The 19,983-nt window shown below is 47.2% G+C and overlaps 1 protein-coding gene across 1 annotated transcript; it reads right to left on the reverse strand.

Annotated features, from left to right (window-relative positions):
• Positions 1 to 580: 580 nt before the first annotated feature.
• On the reverse strand, positions 581 to 19,758 carry hs3st3b1b (heparan sulfate (glucosamine) 3-O-sulfotransferase 3B1b). The gene is made up of 2 exons (XM_084567975.1): positions 18,944 to 19,758; positions 581 to 4,682 (listed from the first exon to the last, which is right to left on the reverse strand). Exons 1-2 carry the CDS (start codon positions 19,513 to 19,515, stop codon positions 4,064 to 4,066), a joined length of 1,191 nt encoding a protein of 396 aa, XP_084424101.1. The 5' UTR covers positions 19,516 to 19,758; the 3' UTR covers positions 581 to 4,063.
• Positions 19,759 to 19,983: the final 225 nt, after the last annotated feature.

Below are 19,983 nucleotides of genomic sequence, written 5' to 3' on the forward strand. Positions count from 1 at the left end.
AAAGTAAAGCCGAGGTCGTGATATTTGGACCTGTGAAGCTCCTCAAATAGACCCGAGTTCCCTGCTCCCATATGTTAAAACCCACTGTTAAAGACCTGGGTGTGATCATGGACAGTGATTTAAAATTGAATAAACGGATAAATAAATGCTATTAAAGTTGTTTTTTTTCCCCCAGCTGAGGCTTTTACCTAAAGGATCATACATGTTTTTATTTAATTCTGTCTTAACTACTGTAGTTAGCACCTCTTTGCTGGTGTTAGCCAGGCCTCTCTCGCACGCCTGCACTTGCTGCAGAATGCTGCAGCTTTGAACAAGAACACGCAAACAAGAACACATTTGCCTTGGACCTAATTTTATACGTAATTTTAAGATTAAAGCGTTTGCATATCAGTCACTGAATGGTCTGGCTCCGACATATCTGTTCTTATCTCTCCCACAACCACACATCCCATTTAGGTCGCTCAGGTCAGCTGACCACTTGCTTTTGGTTGTCACCTTGTTCTGGGGATCGTGCTTTTTTTCAGCTGGGGATCGTGCTTTTTTTCAGCTGCAGAAACAAAACCTTACAACCTGGACCGAAAAGCAGCCTCTAAATAACGCATTATCTGCCGCGTAACTCTCATTTCACCAATATTTTGTTATGATACGCTTTAGGTAACTCCAGACTCAACAGGGATTAGCACTAGCGTATCATAACAAACGCGGCAGATAATGCGTTATTTAGAGGCTGCGTTTTAATGCCCCAGTCACTCCCACTATATGGATATACGCGGATCTAAATATCGTCCGAGCGACTCCAAATGACACCAAAGTTATATGAGTGAGTGAACGATCGTGTTTTATGCCAGAAATAAGGTCCAGGTTGTAAAAAACGGTAATTCCCCTTTAAGGATATCAGGTTTTTTCTGCTTTCCTCTCATGTTAACTACCTGCTGTCCCTGTACTTACAATTGTATGTAAAGTAGTTCAAAGACGGACCAATCAGTACACTTACTTCAATTGCTGAACTACAATTTGCTGCTAAGAGGCTGCTTATATTCCTTAGGCATGATTTTACGTGCAGTGCAATATTACTTAAAATTATTTGTTACTTAAGGAAAGAATCGGAGTAGATCTTCCGTCATGTCGCGTCTCTCCCAGATGTTGGAGCAGAGGCCAAAAATATCAGAGAGAGCATTTACCAAACTACCGAAGGTTAAAACTATGTACATGTCTCGCCACCACAAGAAAGAAGGAAGGACATTTTTTAGGTTTTAATTTGTTCAAAACAAGTCCTTTAACTTTGAACCCAGAGGGGAAAAAAAATGTCATCCTCCGGTCTAGACAGCAAAGAGAAGACGCATTAAAGGTCGAAGAGCAACTGTGAGAACTGACTTTAAAGTTGACTTAATACCCTTCTTAACTCGCTTTACGTCTTTTATGAGAGATTTTCCATTCATAAAATCAAACCTTACTGGCACCAGAGTTCTAATTTCAAGTGTACAGTTTGCCGTTTAAATAACAAGGACCCTCGGAGAGAACCAATAAAAGTCAAGCACGGGAGGGTTTGGTAAAATATATACTTTTTTATTTATTTCTTCATACAAAGAAACATTATGAATGTTCAGTATTTAATCATCTAGAAACATCTGTTCCATTTTGCTCTTGCATCGTGTAAAATTAATTCCTTTGATGTACATACCACAAAATACTCGATTTACATGTCCTCTTCGTTTTTGTACATACAGATCTGCTAGCCTAGATACATATTATATGTGGATAAGACAAACATCTCTAAAACATTATTATTATTTTTATTTTATTTTTTTAGAACTCCCAACAGGTTGAATAAAACTCAACCATAGCCGATGCAGCAACATGGATGAAACCCATGAGTGCAAGTGTATATTTTTAATATATATATAGTTTTTTTTTTTTTTTTCTTCAGGTGCTCCCTCAGTTACGTGAACTTAACCAGAACTCAAATGCAGTTGAAAATGTCGAGAGGTCACCATAAATGCTTTTTCTTGTTTTTCTTTTATAATCGAACATTGCACGTTGCAGGAGAGGTGGGGGGAGGGGGGTGAAGGCTTTCTGCGCGCAGATTCTCTCTGGGTTTGTTTCGTTGCTCGGACAGAGTTAAAGTAAAGGATAGCGAAAGAAGAAGAAAAAGAAAAATACAGTGTAACAAGCCTCCATCTCCCCCCGCTAACAACCACTGGTTTGAGGCTACACCGTGCAGCTGGTTTCCACTGGAAATTCCACCGAATTCGTCATTATCTCTTCTAATGACAGGAGCAGGCTAACTGCGTTGGATTCGATAGTTATAGAGGCACAACATTTTCTTCAAAAACGACAATCAAATTTTCACCAAGTGGCAATCTGACTTTCACAACTGATTCGAGGGACTTCTCTGCATGAGGATAGGTTGTGTACATTCAGTCAAACCCCTCGCAAGAGGACGCTAACAGCCCCCTCCCATTACGCCTGCATTTTCATAATGGCCACCACACTGAGCATGCATAGCATAGCGTACTGTAGCATAGCATGTACCCCCCCGAGCGCCCTCCCCCTTGCCCTTGTAATAGCGTGCCATTTGCTGCAAAGACATCACATCAAAGAATGATAGGCTACACATTTTCTCCCTCTTGCATATCAAGAATTCAAGTAGAAAGACAAAACCTACGAAGCAATGGCGGGGGGGTGGGGGGGGTGGTACGATAGCAACTAAGCCGTGTGAAATATGATATGCATGCAAAGCTTTTTTTGGCAACAAGTAGAGAGTTAAGATCTGTTGTGTGTAGAGAGGTGAGTTGTGAGGATGACGGGGGTGAATAAGGCATAAAGTACATAAGCCATGGACGATGGCACATGAGGTTTTGTGATGACGCCGGAGGTTAGACGGAAACCCTGCCTGAGGCAATTCTTGCTGCGCCGCGAGTGCTTCACAAAAACCTTTCCTGTTCCTTTGATCTCTCCGGGCTGAGATCTGAGGCTAGGGGGCCTTGGCGGACGTCCGTTTGAAGAAGCGCCATTTCAAGTGAGGCGAAACCGTTCGCCTGTCATCTTTTCAATCTTTACGTCCCGATTTCTGGCCCAGATACGGCCTTCCGCTGCCTCGACGCAAAGGTTGCCCATCTTACCATGAGAACAAGGCACGCACTCGCCCCGACCTGCCGCGCTCCAGGTCCGCTCTCCTCAACAAATCAAATGCCTCTCAAGGAAATTTGATTGAGACTTTGTGCGACCTTTGAACCGAGCGTATAGGGCAAGGGCCTGGCTACGAGCCAACGCTGCTTCTAATGGAGAGTTAGAGAGCGGAGGCTCGATCGATCTGCCAGTTACCTTTACCCGATTAGCATAATGTTAACATGGGCCCTTATGTGGCCCCGGATAGGATTCAACGTTTGATGGATGGGTCATTCATTAGAGCAGGCAGCAGGAGCACTAAGAAGTGAAAGGGCAGCTGTATACTTTAAGCATGAGTGACACAATGAGGATCAATTAGGCCTATTGATCTACCTGTTATTGAGTGGAATGGGACATGAGAGCCGCGGCTTAGGCCAGCGCCAGTGGAGGAAAGCTGGATTGTAAAGGAAGTGAAACACCTCAGAAAAGAATCACACTCGGAAAAGGGCTTAAACAGGATGAAAGTGTGATGCATATATAAATGAGGACGCGCATGGGTAGATGTTCTCCACCGCCCTGTGAGCACTCTGTACCCGTAATATGGTGCTTTTACATTTCCCCCCACCCCAGTTTCTACTTCAGTCGTCGCTGATTTTCTGCATTATGAAGCACCAGTAAATCCACTGAGTTTACAGGACCACGAGGGAGGAGCAAGTTTAAAATGAGGAATGTTAAAAACAACACGTGGGTCAGATGTTATGTACAAATATGGTTAGGCAGCTTAGTGAATTAATTGCTTAGAAATAAAAATAAATTATTATAAAATAGATTTCTGTACATTTTACATATATATAGCAATATCTCCACATCTTGCCGTAGAATTACAGAAAGAAAAAAAAACAACAAAACTCATCAACAAATTTAAAAAAAGAAAATGTCTTTTGTGATTTTAATATCAATCCCAACCAAAGTTATGTCCTGTCATCTGGTAGAACTTCATGTTGAAGGGCCTGTAGAAGTCCCGTAGCCTCTGCACCACCTCGGGATCAATGTTCGGGTGGGTTCGTCCTTTGGTTTTTCCCAGGCAGTGGGGCTTGCTGCTGCCTTCCGCTTTCTTGAGGCACGGGAATCCCTTGGTCTGGTTGAAGTAAAAGTGTTTGTCCGTGATGATCCTCTTGAGCCCCAAGAAGTCCTGCACGCGGCCCAGCTCTCCAGCCGGGTCGCTGATCAAGCGCTCGCCGCTCACGAACAGGATCTGGTCCATGGGGAAGTACTGCAGCCAGTTGTCCAGGTGCTTGGCGTAGATGCCGATCTGGATGGCGCTCCACGACGTGTCGATGAGCCCCGTAGTCCTGTTTTTGAACGTGAGGCTCTCAAAAGAGGGAATGTCTGGCTTCTTCGACAGCGTCTGGGTGTAGTCCGAGATAGCTCTAGTGACGGGGTCCCTCACCACGACGATTAACTTGGTGTCCCGGGACATGGCGGAGATTCGCGCCGGAGCTTCTCTGGTCACAAAGTAGCTGGGGGTTTTCTCCATGGTGATCTGGCCCTCCAGGGTCTTAGGCATCAGCTCCCTGCAGGAGAAAAAGGGTTCAAACAGAAGGTTAGGAGAAGGGTAACGTGGAGTAAGGTCTTGCATAATGTAATCAAGTTGATGGAGTGCACCGCGTTCTGCAATCAATGACTCACTGAGCCTGTTTAGCCTTATTATAGGGCTTGAAAACCTATTAGTGCAGGCAGCTCTCCAACACCAACAAGCTCACTCAATCATAGGATATCTCACTTGTGACAAAAAGCAGAGACCCCTTATTTGCTGCGTAATCAAACACGAGGAAACGGTTACAGGAATTTTTAAACATGACTCAGTTCGGCCATGTTAGGAGATGGGTTTCGTCACCTCTGCTCCTAAATCCTCCCGCCTTTCTAGATGAGCTTCCTTCGTTACACCATAACAATTCTGTGGATATTTTTTGACCACCACTTAAGTGCATTTCTGCATTTCCGGATTACATTATCCGATGCGTCGTCCCTTTTCCTGAAACCTCCCAAATGGTCCAACCTGGGGGCGGGGGCACCCACTCTTGTCTTGCTGACTCAGGCGTAGCTCTGCCACTGCGCCCTACCCCCAATCAGAGGCACAAAAAAAAAAAACTATTTTGCAACAGCACTGAAAGATGATGAGGCTTGTTTCAGAAAGAGAATCTGTTTTTTGACAAGAGCGCCTTTGGTTTTGGGTGAAGGCTGGTTGACAGGGCTTCATGCAGATACGTTACACGCAGACATATAATCAAGGGGCACTTGAGAACAACCGGTTTTGAAGGAAAAGCGAACGCGCACCGCTCTCCCAGCGTCGGGTTTCAGAACTGGCGGCCGACCGCAGAGTCGAGATTATGGCGGAGGCGATAAGAGCGGTTTTGACTGACATTGGGACGCGGATCACCTTTCCCTCCCGGGCCTCGCGCGCCGGGGAAGGGAACTAGCCCCGCGTGATGTACGCTGGATCAAGTGTGTGGATGGAAGGGGTTCAAATTGTGGGCCGCGAACGCTCACAGTCACACCGATGGCGAATAGGCAGTTTAAAGCGATCAAAGGCGGAAAAAACAAAAGGACGGGGGAGATAAGTGAGGACGCTGATCTATCAGGGGGAACACACTCTCACAGATAAGATTCCTGTTGTACCCTGAAGCTTACCATTGTTGTTAAGGTTAAAGCACTGATATGCCATTGTGTGTAACTGTCGTCGTAGATCCCATTCACTTGCTTTGTAATCCTACGCAGATTGTTTAAACTCTCAAATAAAAACTGCAATGTTGGGACAGATTCTGTAGCCTCCGTGGTGCACAATGCCTCTCCTTTAGCTGCAGCTACTCTGCAGAAATATATTCCTAAAAGCTAGGAATCTAGTTCATGTCCATCTAGCTCATGCTTAATTCATGCAACATCAGCTCTTCGTCATATTTGTGTGCAAGAATTTCCCCATGAAAAGAGGAACTCGCGGGGAGACAAGAGAAATATACCAAGGGTAACGTCAGGTAACCAATAAAGTGCCTTATGGAGATGGTGCTGGCAGATTTGTGTAATCCTAAAGCAAGCGTCAGTGATCTAATTATGATAATATCATCTTGATTGCTGACGCATCACAGGGGTGAATTGAGCAAAACGGTGAGTGGGAAGGGGCGGGGGGAAGCAAATCCGGCGTTTCCAAAAGCTCATTAATGGCCGATTGAAATCAAAACAGATACACGCATGTTTTTTTTTTGTTGTTTTTTTTTGTAACGCAAGAGCGTGACAGATCCCAGAAACCGTTTCGGGAGTAAATGCAAACACGAGCATGCGCCGCGACTCTCAAACTGTTTACACAGCGCCTCTTGAACGTCTTCAAGGAATATAAACCAACACACGCTCGACTTAAACTGCGAGCTATTCCTCATTCTCTCCGCGCACAATGGTTACACTGCCCGCGAGCTTTTTCATCGCTCCTTGCGCTGACACACACACACACACACACACACACACACAAAAAAAAAAAAAAAAAAAAAAAAAGAGTCCGGAGCCAAACAGAAGAGGCAAATGGCTCCCCATCTAATCCGATTTCAACATGACAATGCGGCGTGGAGATAGGGAGGAGAGGCCTGAGTTACAATGTGCATAGTGATAGATTATGCTGATCCAAGCTCAGGGACGAGGGGAAAAAAAACAAAAAAAAACAACGTTGAGTGTTGGGGGTTGCAGGAGCGGAAAACAAGGAGATGGTCAGACAGCGATGGAGAAAGAAAAAGTGGCGAGGAAGAACCTAAAAAGCGCCAAATCCACAAGAAGAGACCTCCCACCCCTGATAATAAAAAATCTCCTCCACCTCTGACTTTGCCCACTTTCGCTGCCAAAGAGGCAGGAAGGGAGAAAAGAGGGAAGGAGAGTGGAGGGGGGGGGGAATTTCAGTGGGACAAGTAGCTCTCGGAGAAAACAATGGCTATTATGCTCTTTTTTGATTTATGAGGTGCTGCTTTCAAAGATTCCGTCAGCAAACAGGCAATTCTGTGACACCGGGCTCCTCTTTTTTCCTGCTTTTCTTTGAAAGTGAGCCATTGTCCCTGGGCGGAGGGGTGAGCAGGGCAGTGGTCAGGGCACAGGGGCGGGGACGGGGTTGGGGGGGGCAGGGTGGAAGAGAGAGGGCAGATAGAGGAGGTGGAGGAGGAGGAGGAGGAGGAAGGCATGGGTGCTTATTGGGGGCTGAGTGGAGCACTTCTCCGTCCCTCTCAGCCCCTCGAGTGAGAGAATCCTTTTGGAGAGCTCTTAAGTGGAAAGTGTGCCAAAATTGCTCCTGCAAACACCGCCCTCTCCTCTTCAGACAGCGCCACAGACTCCCTGATTTAAAAAACAACAACACAAACCTACATTTTTGTTGGCTGCTACTTTTTTATTAATTTTTTTCCCCGTGTTGCCTCTCTGCACCTTCGTCCGCTGAGATTATATCAAAGTTGAAAGCCATGCCAAAAACGGCGATAAGACGGAAAGCAGAAGCCGCTGTCACACGGCAGCATCAAACGCCGGCCCGCGGAGTGGCCCTTTGGCCTGTGCTTTTAAATAACCGACCCCCCCCCCCAATCCCGGAGGAAGCTAAACGGCAGTCAGGAAAAAAGGGTTATTTCTGTCTGATGCCTCTGCCTCCCTCCTGTCACGTTTGATTTGATGATAAGGGGCTGCCGTCGAGCTGCATGCGTCGCAGCATCACTGGCAAAATGACTACTTTGCTCTTAGACAAAAAAAAAAGGAGAAAAAAAGCCATTTGCTTTTTTTTTTGCTGCGCGCGTCTGTCGATTTTATATTCGATACAAAGGCTTCTCAATTGTCTCACATGTCTGGATGTTGAAAGCATTTGAATCCCAAATTAGGGTTTGTGTGTTTGCATAGACACAAATCTGAGGGCGCCGAGTATCCACCAGCGAAGGAAGGGTGTGGCTTTTGCTCCTGCTACTCCTTTAGAGCCGAGGCAGTTTCTATGGTTTGAAGACCCTTGAGCGAGTGTTATCTTCCCGTGGGAGGTAACGGCACCCAAAACAACAGCGTACACTGAACAGCGCTCTAAATAGCTCCGGGCATAGTCTCGATTAACCTGCTGTCTGAATAAACCGAGATAGGCCTACTTCTGGAGCCCACTTCACCTAAAGTTTTCTTTCCGTCAAAGCCGACTCCACTTCACATCCTTTAACCACCGATCCGCGAGGCTCACTCGACCCCCTCCCGGCAATCGGGGGTTTTGAAGTCCGATAGCAAAGTGACACTTCACAAGTGGGAATCGGGGAGAGGGAGGAAACAAGGCTGAAGGAGCACTGAAAGGCTTCCTTTCTTTTCAAGGGCCTCTTTACCCGCGCACGTCTCGTGAACCAGTGCGGCGGCCGAACAAGCATTTTCAGGAAACACAAAGGAACATCTTTACTCCTCGTCGTCGGACGATAAGGATCTCGAGGACCACTTGTTCGCAGATCAGTTCTGAATCTGATCCTTTCATCCTCGAGGAGTATTCAACAGCAAAAAAAATGCATTCATCTTATATTTCAGATGATGCGTGGTATGAAAATTGCTCTTGCAGGTGTTTTTAGGAAGGTGATACAAGCAGATATGCATGAATCTTTGGATCAAGAATCAAGATATACACTATAAAACTGAACTGCAATGAGCAACACGTTCATATAACACCCACTCCTTAGAGAGGTAGACGTTCATCCCCGCTGAATGCTTTCAGAGCAGCATTTGAGCGCACACAGAAACCATTTTGAAATAATACACCCCTACGCCTGGAGTCTGACATTACATTCAACCACAGAGCACGGCTTTGGCTGTAAATTAAAAGAATAAAGAAGACGGTTTATGGCGCTGTCAGCCGGGACACGCCGAGGCAAAGGGGGAGAAGAGATTTGACTGAAGTTGCAGAAGGAAGCTTCGTCTGGTCTCCCTTTCAAGCACTTGGAGAGGAGTCCAGGTGTCAGTATGTGGCCACTTAGAGCTTTCTGACAGTTCACTTCCTGGCTGAGAAGATCCAGAGACCCCTGCTTAAAACTGAGATCTTCCAGGAGCGCATGTGTATATCGATAGCTTATGCGTCTATGGTTTCAAAAAGAAAAAAAAAAAATCATACCTTGCATTCTCTCCATGTCTGCGTTGTAACTTAATCCATAAAAAGAATGTCGCAAATGACGAACCTTAAGTGATGCTTCGGCTTTATCTGCCCGATCAGGCCGAGGCTTTCGTATTAACAGGCGTCACTAAATAACGGTGTCACCGGAAACCGAGGGAGGTGGCCGAGTGGAAGCCCTTCCAAATCATCTGTCCACTAAACTGATTAATAATGCAGGCCGGGCTAGTATCACACACACACACACACACACTGAGACCTGCATGGGTTGCTGCGTATCGTTGCACCCAGAAGGAGGAGAGCAGTTTGGAAGCTAAATTCCTCCCCCAGATTACCGTTGTCAAAAGTGCCCGTCAGTGTGAGTGGAGCTACTGCAGGCTATTTTCTCCTCTATCTCTGTTGCTCGACTAAATCAAGAATCCTACCGCCTCTCCGACAATAGCACCCATGGGCACTGATATAATCCTGAAGGAGGAAGTATTTCTCAAACTCTTTGCGAACTAGAAGTAGGTTTTGGATATAGAAGTTGGAGTCTTAATGGCTAAAGTCTGCACAACAAGATCTAAGGTCTAAGGAGTATAATGAAGCAGCTATCGTGTGTCATGTAAGCCACATCGGCCGAACTGGTAGGAGCCCTCGTCTTGTCTCTTGCACTTTGACACTCAACCTCTGGAGCTGCAGTCCTCCTCCTCCTCTGATCATGATGATGATGAATGCAGCCCCCAGACCCTGAACTTCGCCGGGAAGCTGCGCTATGTCAGAGCAGCCTGGGAATCTACTGACCCTCCGGGCAAACAAGACGGCTAACCCGACCGACGCAGCGCACCCATCCATCATTTCACACTGGAATCAGGGAGTCGCGCTTCACGCCGTTTCACATCGCCTCTTACGGTCCGGGCGGGCGCGCGAACGCTGTGTAAGGAGAGGGAGAGCGAACGACGACGGAGACGATGTGCATCAACAAGGGAGGGAAAGGCAGAAAGAGGGAGAGCCGGGGAGTCAGGCCCTTGCGGTCACAGGCTGGGTTTGGGCTCAGGGCCAGTCTGGTTTTGGAGGCAACATCAGAAACTAGTACCGTGGAATAAATAAATAGAAAACTAACCACCGCATGGACTGCATGTCAGGCCCTCCAACAGCATTTTACTTCACTTATTGCCTGAAAATACTGCGTGAGGTTGAGACATACTGATACCATCGCGGCCGCCTTGTGATGGGCATCGCTGAGGCGCGACGAGCAAGAATTATTTTTTTTTCCTGCTCAAAAAAAAAATCAGTTTTTGAGCGTATTTGTTGCTCTTTGGCACCTTTTAAAAAACAAGACAGGAATGTGTGGAGCCGCAAATATTTTTCAGGCCTGGAACCACATCGGCCTGCGGCCATAGACGGCTGCCTGGAATTACAGAGCGTTAATAACCCTGCAGTGGAGCGAGGGAGCCCACCATGTGGCATAAATAAAACAGAGGAGTTGGTGAAAGGGAACGGAGGAGAGAAGGAAGGAAGTAGCAATGCCTCCTCCTCCTCCTCCTCCTCCTCCTCATGAATGTGCAACAGCATGCTGTCAGAAGTGCTGTCCTGTTTTTCCTCAGCCTCTCAAAAGAGGTTGCTCAAGAAGGTTCATTTGTCCGCCCCTAAAAGAGGTGAAAGATCCCGTCGTTTCGGCGACACTTAGCGCAACATCGCGCCGCTTCGTTCGACACGCGATACGAGTCACCTGACGCTGCCACGGCGATCACGCTACTCATTGTGTGCACCACAAACACGCACACTTTGAAAGCCGCCACTTGGAGATATTACCCAGAATTTGTTTAGCGCTCGTAATCCTCTCTAATCAGTGTGTTTGCTTAGGGTGTTTGCTGAAGGTGTTAGCCCGGAGGTGGCTACACATTCCAGCACTCCATCAGTATCGGGGTGCGACTGGCTGACAGACGGGGACGAAATAAACTGATGAACTGTGAAAGGATAAAAAAAAAAAAAAAAAACAACACGGCCAACAGCGATGAAGAAGGCTGCAGGTGAAGGCTCGGTGTGTGTGTGCGCGCATCTCCGGGTGTTGTTGTGAAGGTGTGCAGGCGGAATCAGCCATTCTGACTGATTTCCTGACACTTGACATGCACCAAGAGGCACATGACTCCTTGATCTAGCTACTGCAAAGATGAATAAAAGATGAAACAGACTCAAGAAGAACATACATGCCACCACCCCCCACTCCCTAGACGCGCGCGCGCACACACACACGGTCGCTCGCACACACACGGGGAGCGAGCTAGCTGCTTTGCATCCTGTTTGAATTGGCTGTCATCCGTAACTGCCTGCACACCTTTTTGAAGACAGGTGAACAACAAAGCGTGCGCGAGGAAGAGGGGATTTCCTCTCCACTGTATGTCACTCACCGCGACCGAAAAACCATCTTCCTGTGCGCCTGGCCTATTATTTTAGCCTCCATTACTCGAGCTGCAGCTGCAGGTTAATGGTTTACAAATTCCTGAAGGCGGCCTGCCTCCCAAGCTAACGTATAATTAGCTTTATTGCGTAATGATACCAACAGTCATCGCAATCAACCTTTGAGAAACGGAAAGACTGGCAGCAGCAGGCGAGCCTACACTTCATCTCCGGCCTCCTATAAGAAAAACTCAACAACAGTCTAAACTCTTTCACCAGTCGCGTGCAACACAATCGCCGGCTAGCAGCACGTTTACGAAACTTATCGGAAGGAGGTACTCGGGGTGGAGGGTGGGCACACAAACCACTCAACATTTAAGCTAGAGACGGCGGTGTGGTGGTTTGGTTTAGGCAACAAAAGTACTTCTACGTTTTTTTCTGGGGGGGGGGGGGGGGGGGGGTTGTGGTTGGGGCTAAATGTAAATAAACATGTTGTTTTGAGTCAATGTGGACTTTCTTACCGCATCATTCCAGACCGCAATATTTTTCCCCGACCTCAACCAAGCGCTTCCAGCGCCCGACGATAAAATTACAAGGGGATATTGTGCGACAGAATCCAATATTTAGGCAGAAAAACATGTTATCGATACGTTCACTTAGCATTTATGAGTCGCTGGAGCCAGGATTCGAAAGGCACAAAATGCAGCGTCTAGATTTCTTTTTTGAAGAACAGCAAATCTTTGGAAGTCTCAGGTCTGGTTTACCCTTTCTGATTTGGAGCCGATTAAAAACCTTTGCCAGATTTTTTCTTCACATAAATCACAGTAATTTATGAAAAGGCAATGAATATAAAGCCACCCAATTTGTTCGTAATCCTACAACCTAGCTCTTTTTCTTTTTTGGTGTAAAAATGTAAAGGCAGTTTAATTAGTAACCGGTAGCAGCGGAGTGGCCGCTGCCTCCCAAAAGTACAAGTTGCAGTTTCCAGCGCTTTGCTGATGATCTCGGTTAAACAAGGCAGAGAAAAACTGCACATGGAGGAAAATAATTGGCACTGAGCGCAGTTTGGCCAGGTTGTCTCCGAGCTGAGCTGAAGTGTTCCTGCAGCCCTTATGAGAGAGAGCCCAACAGCAGTGGGAGTACATCTAAATGGAGAGAGTGACTAGTGTCGAGCAGCCGCGGTGGAGAGAGACAACTCCGGGCTCCTAATGAGCTCTGCTCTTTTACTGCCAGGCTAATGGAAACCTCAGGAGACCTCCATCGTCCTCTTTCTCCCTCCGTGTGTGTGTGTGTGTGTCCTCCTCTCTCCCAGAGACAGGCGCTCTCCAGCACCTTAATGGCTACCTCTGGGACTTAATACCTGGGACAAGTGACGCTTTACAGGTTTTCTGTCATCAGTTTCTCCCCTTCCCTCCGACACCTCCCCGCGACTATCTTTCCCCCGCGAAGCAGCGAGGACTTATCTTTAACAAGAGCAACAGTGAATAATTAACAAAAACCATATCGTGTGTTTGTTTGGCCCAGCCTCGAGGGGAGCCCTTTTTAATGTGCCAAAGAGTGTTTATTTAACAGCAATGAATGACCAATAACTCTGGAGGGAGGATGTCTGGTTCTGTTCTGACATGTGTAACAACATCCAAATTATCACCTCATTAAAAAAGGGCCTAATTCACACGTAGCACAGAGGGAGGGTTTGTGCGCCGCTTTCCGATTTCTACACCTCCTTTCTTCCTCCGACAACTCCCTCATTAGAATTCTCTTTTTCATTGTTGCCAATCTCGAATTACTCCCGACTCCATCCTCGGAGGGGAATGTAAACGAACACATGCCAGCAGTCACGAGTCCTCTGACTGAGCACAAACAATACTCCGAGCTCTTTCTTTAGCTTTTCTGTTTGCATCATCCCGGCGAGTTCGGGAGTGTGTGAATGTATGACAGCGACTTCCTGTCAGGCTCCTCTTTTATCCTCTGCTTTCGGCAGGAGGTTCTTTTCTGCGGCGGCCATATTGTCTCCAATGGTCGAGTTCACTGGACACCAGCGGGAGGAGGACGGGGGGGAGGCAGGCCGCAACAGCACAGCGCCGCCACTCCCCCTCTCCACAGGTCTCCCCTTTCACTATTAACCGGTGGTAATTTGGGGATGAAAGCCGCCTTTTCTCTGTTTCTCCACCCCCCAGTCACTGTGTATTCCCGAATGGGCCATGCCAGCTTAGGCAGCAAGGAGAGAAGGCCTCCTAACGCTGACCAAAGGCTTCTCTGGGAGAGGGCCCACTGGTGGTCAGCGAGGCCCGCAGCGAGCCCCGCCCAGGGTTGGACTCACCGAGCGTGACATGTGACACTATTGTTACACATCAGCAGCACAAGTGCACAGCTGGAGAATGGAGAAAAGGGTTTCATAAGGGAGGAACCGGTGGGTACTGAGGGGAGACACGGTGAAATTAACAAATAATCCTCATTTGGGAACTAAAGGTGGAAGTTCAGCCAACGCGGAGGATCGACAGTTTCTTGTTTTTTTTCATGTTGGCCACGTTGAGGATTGGAGCGGAGGATGTGAACCTGCTGTCAGCTGTACGGTTGGTTGGGCGGGGGCTCGGTCCCCCGAGGAGACGAGGAGTTCCAGGAGTTCCAGGAATCAGGAAACAATCAGAGAGCCAACGTTTCTAATCATCCAAAATTCAGCAACTGTAGACGGACAAGAGCGACTTAAACTAAAACGCAGTTTTAGAAAAATAGAAACAAACACCACTCTGCAGGTCTAAAGATTGCGCTGCCGTGCTTTTTGTTTCGCTCAAAGAAAAGGCCATAAAATCCCCAGTGGGACTTGTAGCTTCCAGCAGCTTTCTGTAGCTCTGCAGATGGTCAGCACACAGACCCTGTCAGCAAGCAGACGTTGGTCTGACCCCCAGTCAAAGACCCTTAACCCATCTCCACACATTACCTCCAATCAGGCCTGACCAATCAATACCGGCCATCCCAGAGGAGCCGGGCCGTGGCGACATTTGTGTCTGGGCGCGTCAGTCTTGAACATTATTTGCGGTTTCACAGCCGAGTCTCCTCGCGGCCACACCGCGTGCATTTCTTGAATAACGCTCTACAAAAAAAACATGCCATGTATGCAAACATCGGCGTTTGTTGGCTTTGACGCCTTTTCACTGGCGCTCTATAGAACCAGGTGGCCTCTTTGGCCATTGAGGGGAAGGAAGCGGGGCGAGGTCAGTGGCGACAGAGAATGGATGGGTCACCTACGTGGAAACAGGAGCACCCCTGCGATGAGCAGATAAAAGGACGTGCACCCACCCGGAACCGTCTCTGACATGGACGGGAGCCGCGGTCTGGCTGGAGAGCTAGCAGCGGTGGGCGGCGACAGATAACGGCTTTCCAACAGCGCAGACTTCCGCAAACATCTAGAGTCTGATAGTGGAACGAGGGAGCCCCCTTTTCAACAATGCTCCACTTGTCCTTTTGTGGGAGCTTAAGTAGCTTTTACTGCTTTCTGACTCCGTTTACCTCCACGCTGTTCTACCACAGACGAGATACAAAGGTTGATCGGAGGGACATCCTGCTCAGGGATGGCACCGACTCAACCCCACTGCTTAGCCTTTGATTAGAAAGCACATCGCAGAAGGACTGAAGGTTGAAGTGTGTGGTCTCCAACGTACGTGCTTGATCACTGTGAAGCAACACTTCTCTGAAAGTCACACACTGAACTTTTAAAACTGCAGAGAAGAGCAGACGATCGGCAAGCTCCGTCACATATCACAAACACGCTCCGCCATATGGCCATAAATTCTGCGACCACACTCTCCCCAGCATGTGCGCGGCCTCTTGTTTTAATGCTAAAGCCACTCGGAGGGAGGAGCGCCGGCGTCAACGCTGCCCGGCCCTGACAGTGAGCTAAGACCGGGGCCCACGACACGACAGCAAAACCACAGTACAGTAATTACATATCAAAGCCCCTTCATGGCCAATACGGCTAAACGGAATATGAAGGGAGCAACATGCACCGCAGACTGACAGGACGGGACGAGGGCCACGGTCAACAAGAGTTAGGAGTAAATAAAATACCTCCAGGAAACGGAGGCAAGCGCGCGAGGAGGTCGAGTTCCAGGATACTTCGAAATGACTCACGACTTCAGGCTTATAAATAATAAATAGTTTAATTTAACGCTTTTGAAGACACAAAGAAGCCAAAGCACTGTGAATGTTCAACAAAACAACCAATCTCTAGCTTCGTCAAGCTTTTACAGTTAATATTTTGTTGTTTAATGTCATAAACAACCTAGGATCAAACAAAAAAATGCTCCCACCCTGAACCGGCCGTTAAACTCTTCACTTATTTCTTTTATTATCAGAAAACACCAGTTGCACTTTCACGCCACGAAACAGGTGCAGACAGAAAATAATGAACCAATGTTCCTGTTCACATTTGGTCACACTGACTCTCTCTTTCTATGTGTGTGTGTGCGCGTGTTCCTTGGGGCCAGTTCATGCATGACCTCACTGTGAAAATGTGTACCTCCTGATACAAGGACCCCTCGGTCAAAAGCATGAATCATGTGTTTGTCTTCGGCACAAATAAAAACTGTCAGAGAACATCACAAATCCCACAATGAGGCTTGTTATCGCCACCTCCTTTCGTTTTTGGAAAAGCTCTCTCAGTCCGCCGCTTGCCTTTCGGGCCTTTCTCCCTAGCTCCCTGTCCGTCTGTCTGTCTCTCTGTCTCTCTGTGGCTGCATTTACTTGGTGGAATTCCAACTTTAAATGTGCGTGTCCGTTGGGGCAGAGCGAAGATGGTGCAAGCTGGTTACAACAGTGGGGATTGTGCAAACCAACAAACAAGGAGAGGTGAGTTACACAACTCGGACGCAAACGGGGCCGTGTCCGTGAGTGATCGGATCGTATTCCAACAGAATTTATTTCAATGCCATGCCACTTTTTTTTTCTTTTTTTTTTTGCACTCGTCTGCAACGTGCCAGCGCTCTCCCTCAAATCTTCTCCAGTGTCTAGTCCTAACGGGACAGTTAGGAGTGATGAATGAAGTATGATTTCCTCGAGAAAAAGAAGCACTAAAAACTTTTTTCCCTCCGCTACTGGGACTGCCTACGCCAGCTGTTTCACTGAAACATACATTTCTTGACGCAGCTCTTCCATAAAAGTGTGTCAGGACAGATTTCACCGCTCCACAACCCCAAAGTTTTATTAGAGATAAAAAAAGAAAAAGCAGATAAAAATGGATTTTAGATATCCCCAAGAAGAACTGTAGACCGTTCGGTTCTAATGCGAAAATCACACACGAAGAAAAAGAGGGCTTCCATTCTGCATAAGAAACCCTCCAGTCAGGACTTCCTTACATGATTTCAAAGTATTAAGTTTCATGGCCTCAAATTGAGCAGACGTCGCTTCTCCACAATTCCCCGTGCAGAGGAGCTGGAAACACTGTAGGTGGGTTGAATAACAGCCTCCCTCCGAACCCCGACCAGTAAATCTGGCTGCTTTAAAACCGAAGTTTCTATCAAAGCGAGCACACGAAGCATCGCACAAATCAAGGAGCGGTGTCATTATTTTGAAAGTTGCCAACACTTGGGTCCCATTCATCTCTCTCTTTTTTTTTTCCCCCCTCCTCGTCGTCATGCCCAAAATCGCTGGGCCTCTCCTTCCCCGTTCTGCATATTTAAACGTGTAGACCAAGAGCATGGGCCAAAGGCATTAATTCATTCTCCCTTTTTTATGTGCAGATGAAACTTTGTGACAACAACCTCAGAATTAACCACATGAGGATATTTTAAAACGAGTAGAAAATGGCAGTAATAACTAGTCTGTTTTGTTAAAAAACAACAAAAAAAATAAGGAATTTTAAGTCCAAGTAGCCAATCAATAAATTGATTATACCATCTGCAATTTACCACCCATAACTTCACCCTCATTATATGAATAAATAAATAATAAAAGGTCATTTTATTCAATAAAATCGCACCAAAACATGGAGGCAGGTTTGCAAAAACTCAATCAACCATTTCCATTTAGTTTTTACGGTGTTGTGACCTGACAAGCAGCCCTATACAGTCATTAAGCTTAACAGCTCGTTATATTAGCACTTTGTGATGCAAATGACAAGGACAGTGTTAGTTTGTGGACCACTAAAGACGTGTTGTTCTAAAAGGAAATTTTAAAAAAATCCCCACTTTTGTCTTGTAGATCTTCCCTTTTCTTGCACCTTAGGCTTTTAGGCCCGTGGAGCCCATTGACATAAGAATGGTCCGAACTGCATTAACGCTCTGAGAGCTTTAAACTCTATTAGGTTCAATGTTATGCGAGACAAAAACACTTTGTATTCTCGTCTTTCAATTCTCAAAATTGGTTCAAATTGTTTTTAGATGTGGATTTTAACGTAGGGGAATCGTGCAGATTTGCGCAAACTGTGCCACGTTAAGCCGCTTATGGCAAGCAGTTAAATGTGATTTTTTTTTTTTTGTCATCCAATCGCTCACTCAAATGGATCCGTAGCTGACCGGGAGATCGCGTGAGCACAGCCTGGGTATAACACGCGACGTTTAATGTATGAAAACTTACATTTTTCAGTCGTAAAATTACCACAAAACCAACTGGATTCAAACTCGGACGGACGAGCCAGGAGACGCGCAACGGAGGAGGTGCAGTGTTCCTCTGTGTCCAACAGAGATCACTGCGCGTCGCGGAAACGGCGCCAGCCCGTGCGTAAAAACCCAACCAGCTCCGTAATCTGTCGGTTCCACCGAAGCAAAATTACACACGCGATAAAATCAGTCGGCTATCAAACCTCTGAATTAGACGGTTAATTAAAAAATAAAGAGTCGATCTGTGCCAGGCAACGGCCCAGAGGACGTAAAGAACAAAGCAGAGGTCACAAAACAAGGCTCTCTCTCTCTCTCTCTCTCTGTTTGTTCAGTTTAACAGGTTTAATTGGGAAATAAACTCCAAACTCGTTGGATAATTATTATATTATAGTACGCTGCTTTATTAGGTCCAAATCGGAGTGCTTGTAAAAAAAAAACGAATTGGAGTTAATGAGGTGGTTAAGCTATAACCGTGTTAATATGGCCGGAAAATAAATAATTGTAAAGTTCTCTGGGTCAATAAAACTGCAAAATGTATTTAAAAAAAAATACATTTGGTTTCATTTGGTCTTATTGGTCAATATCAGAGTCAGTGTTCTGCAGCACTGCTTTGCAATTCCTCCATAAATTAAAGCCACAAAAGCAAATATCGCAAGTTGTTGCATTTTGTTTCTAGGAATATTCAGCCGCATTCAAAAATAAAAATAAAAATGAGGATGAGCCCTTTTACCTGTACCACTCCAGTCCGTTGTCATAGTTGCGGTCGAAGAAGTGCGGCTCCGCTCCCACGGCTCTGATGTCCGGGTGAACCCGGAGGAACTCCAGCAGAGCCCGGGTCCCTCCTTTCTTCACCCCGATGATGATCGCCTGCGGCAGCTTCTTGCTCCCGGAGCCGTTGGAGAAGCTGGACATGGCGCTGGGCTCCGGGGCTCTCTGCTGCTCCCCGCGCATCTCCTCCCAGTCCTCGGCTCTGTCCGTGTCCAGCTCGTTATTGAGCAGGTCTCTGGACGCGGCGGTCCTGATGGACGGCTCCTCGTAGTCGCTCTCTATATCCTCCCACGGCTGCGGTTTCGCCAGCAGCCTGGACACCAGGTCCGTCCTGCTGCTGCTCTCTGTCCTCTTGGCCACCGCCGAGCCCCGGTAACTCTCCGCCACCAAACTTGGCATGCTGGAGCAGTAGCCCACGCATGAGTACAGCATGTAAACCCAGATTAAAAACATGATGCTGAGCAGAATGAGTTTCTTCTTCACGGGGCTGGACCAGAAGGCATGCAGGCTGTGGCAAACCAGGCTATATTCCATAAGCCTTTCGGGTGAGAATCATATCCCAGCGGCGCATATTTGCCCAACTCACTCCCGGTGGCACCTCTGCAATCCTCGCAAAATTAAGCACATGCTCACCTTAAAACTAAAAAATAAACAAACCTCACAAAACAAAAGCTAGCCCGGATGCAATCGAAGAGACGGATACATCCAGGAAGGAGAGGCAATTTCTGGTCATAATTGTGGTTAAAATTTGGGAAAGTGTTGAGCTGCGAGAGACGCGCCGCGCCGCAGCCTCATTTCAGAGTATGTTAAATGTGATGGTGGAGCGGAGGACCTTATAGAGGCACCCGAGAGAGTGGCAGCCTCAGCAGCCAATAGCCGCACGGAGGGTTAATATGCCAGGGTTTGTTGACAGAAGCGGACCAATCAGGAGGGGGGGAGTGGGCGGGCGCGGCCGTGGGATCCTCGGTATGGAAATGAAGCGTGTGTGAGGGACGCTGCTGA

This window comes from Chelon labrosus (assembly GCF_963514085.1).
Source record: "Chelon labrosus genome assembly, chromosome: 19".
In the NCBI taxonomy this organism is placed as follows: domain Eukaryota; kingdom Metazoa; phylum Chordata; class Actinopteri; order Mugiliformes; family Mugilidae; genus Chelon; species Chelon labrosus.

Excerpts from the sequence above, each read along its gene's own strand:
- hs3st3b1b (XM_084567975.1), bottom strand. The coding sequence starts at position 19,515 with ATGGAATATAGCCTGGTTTGCCACAGCCTGCATGCCTTCTGGTCCAGC. Across the intron at positions 4,683-18,943 it reads AACGGACTGGAGTGGTACAG|GGAGCTGATGCCTAAGACCC; the intron begins GTAAAAGGGCTC and ends TTTCTCCTGCAG.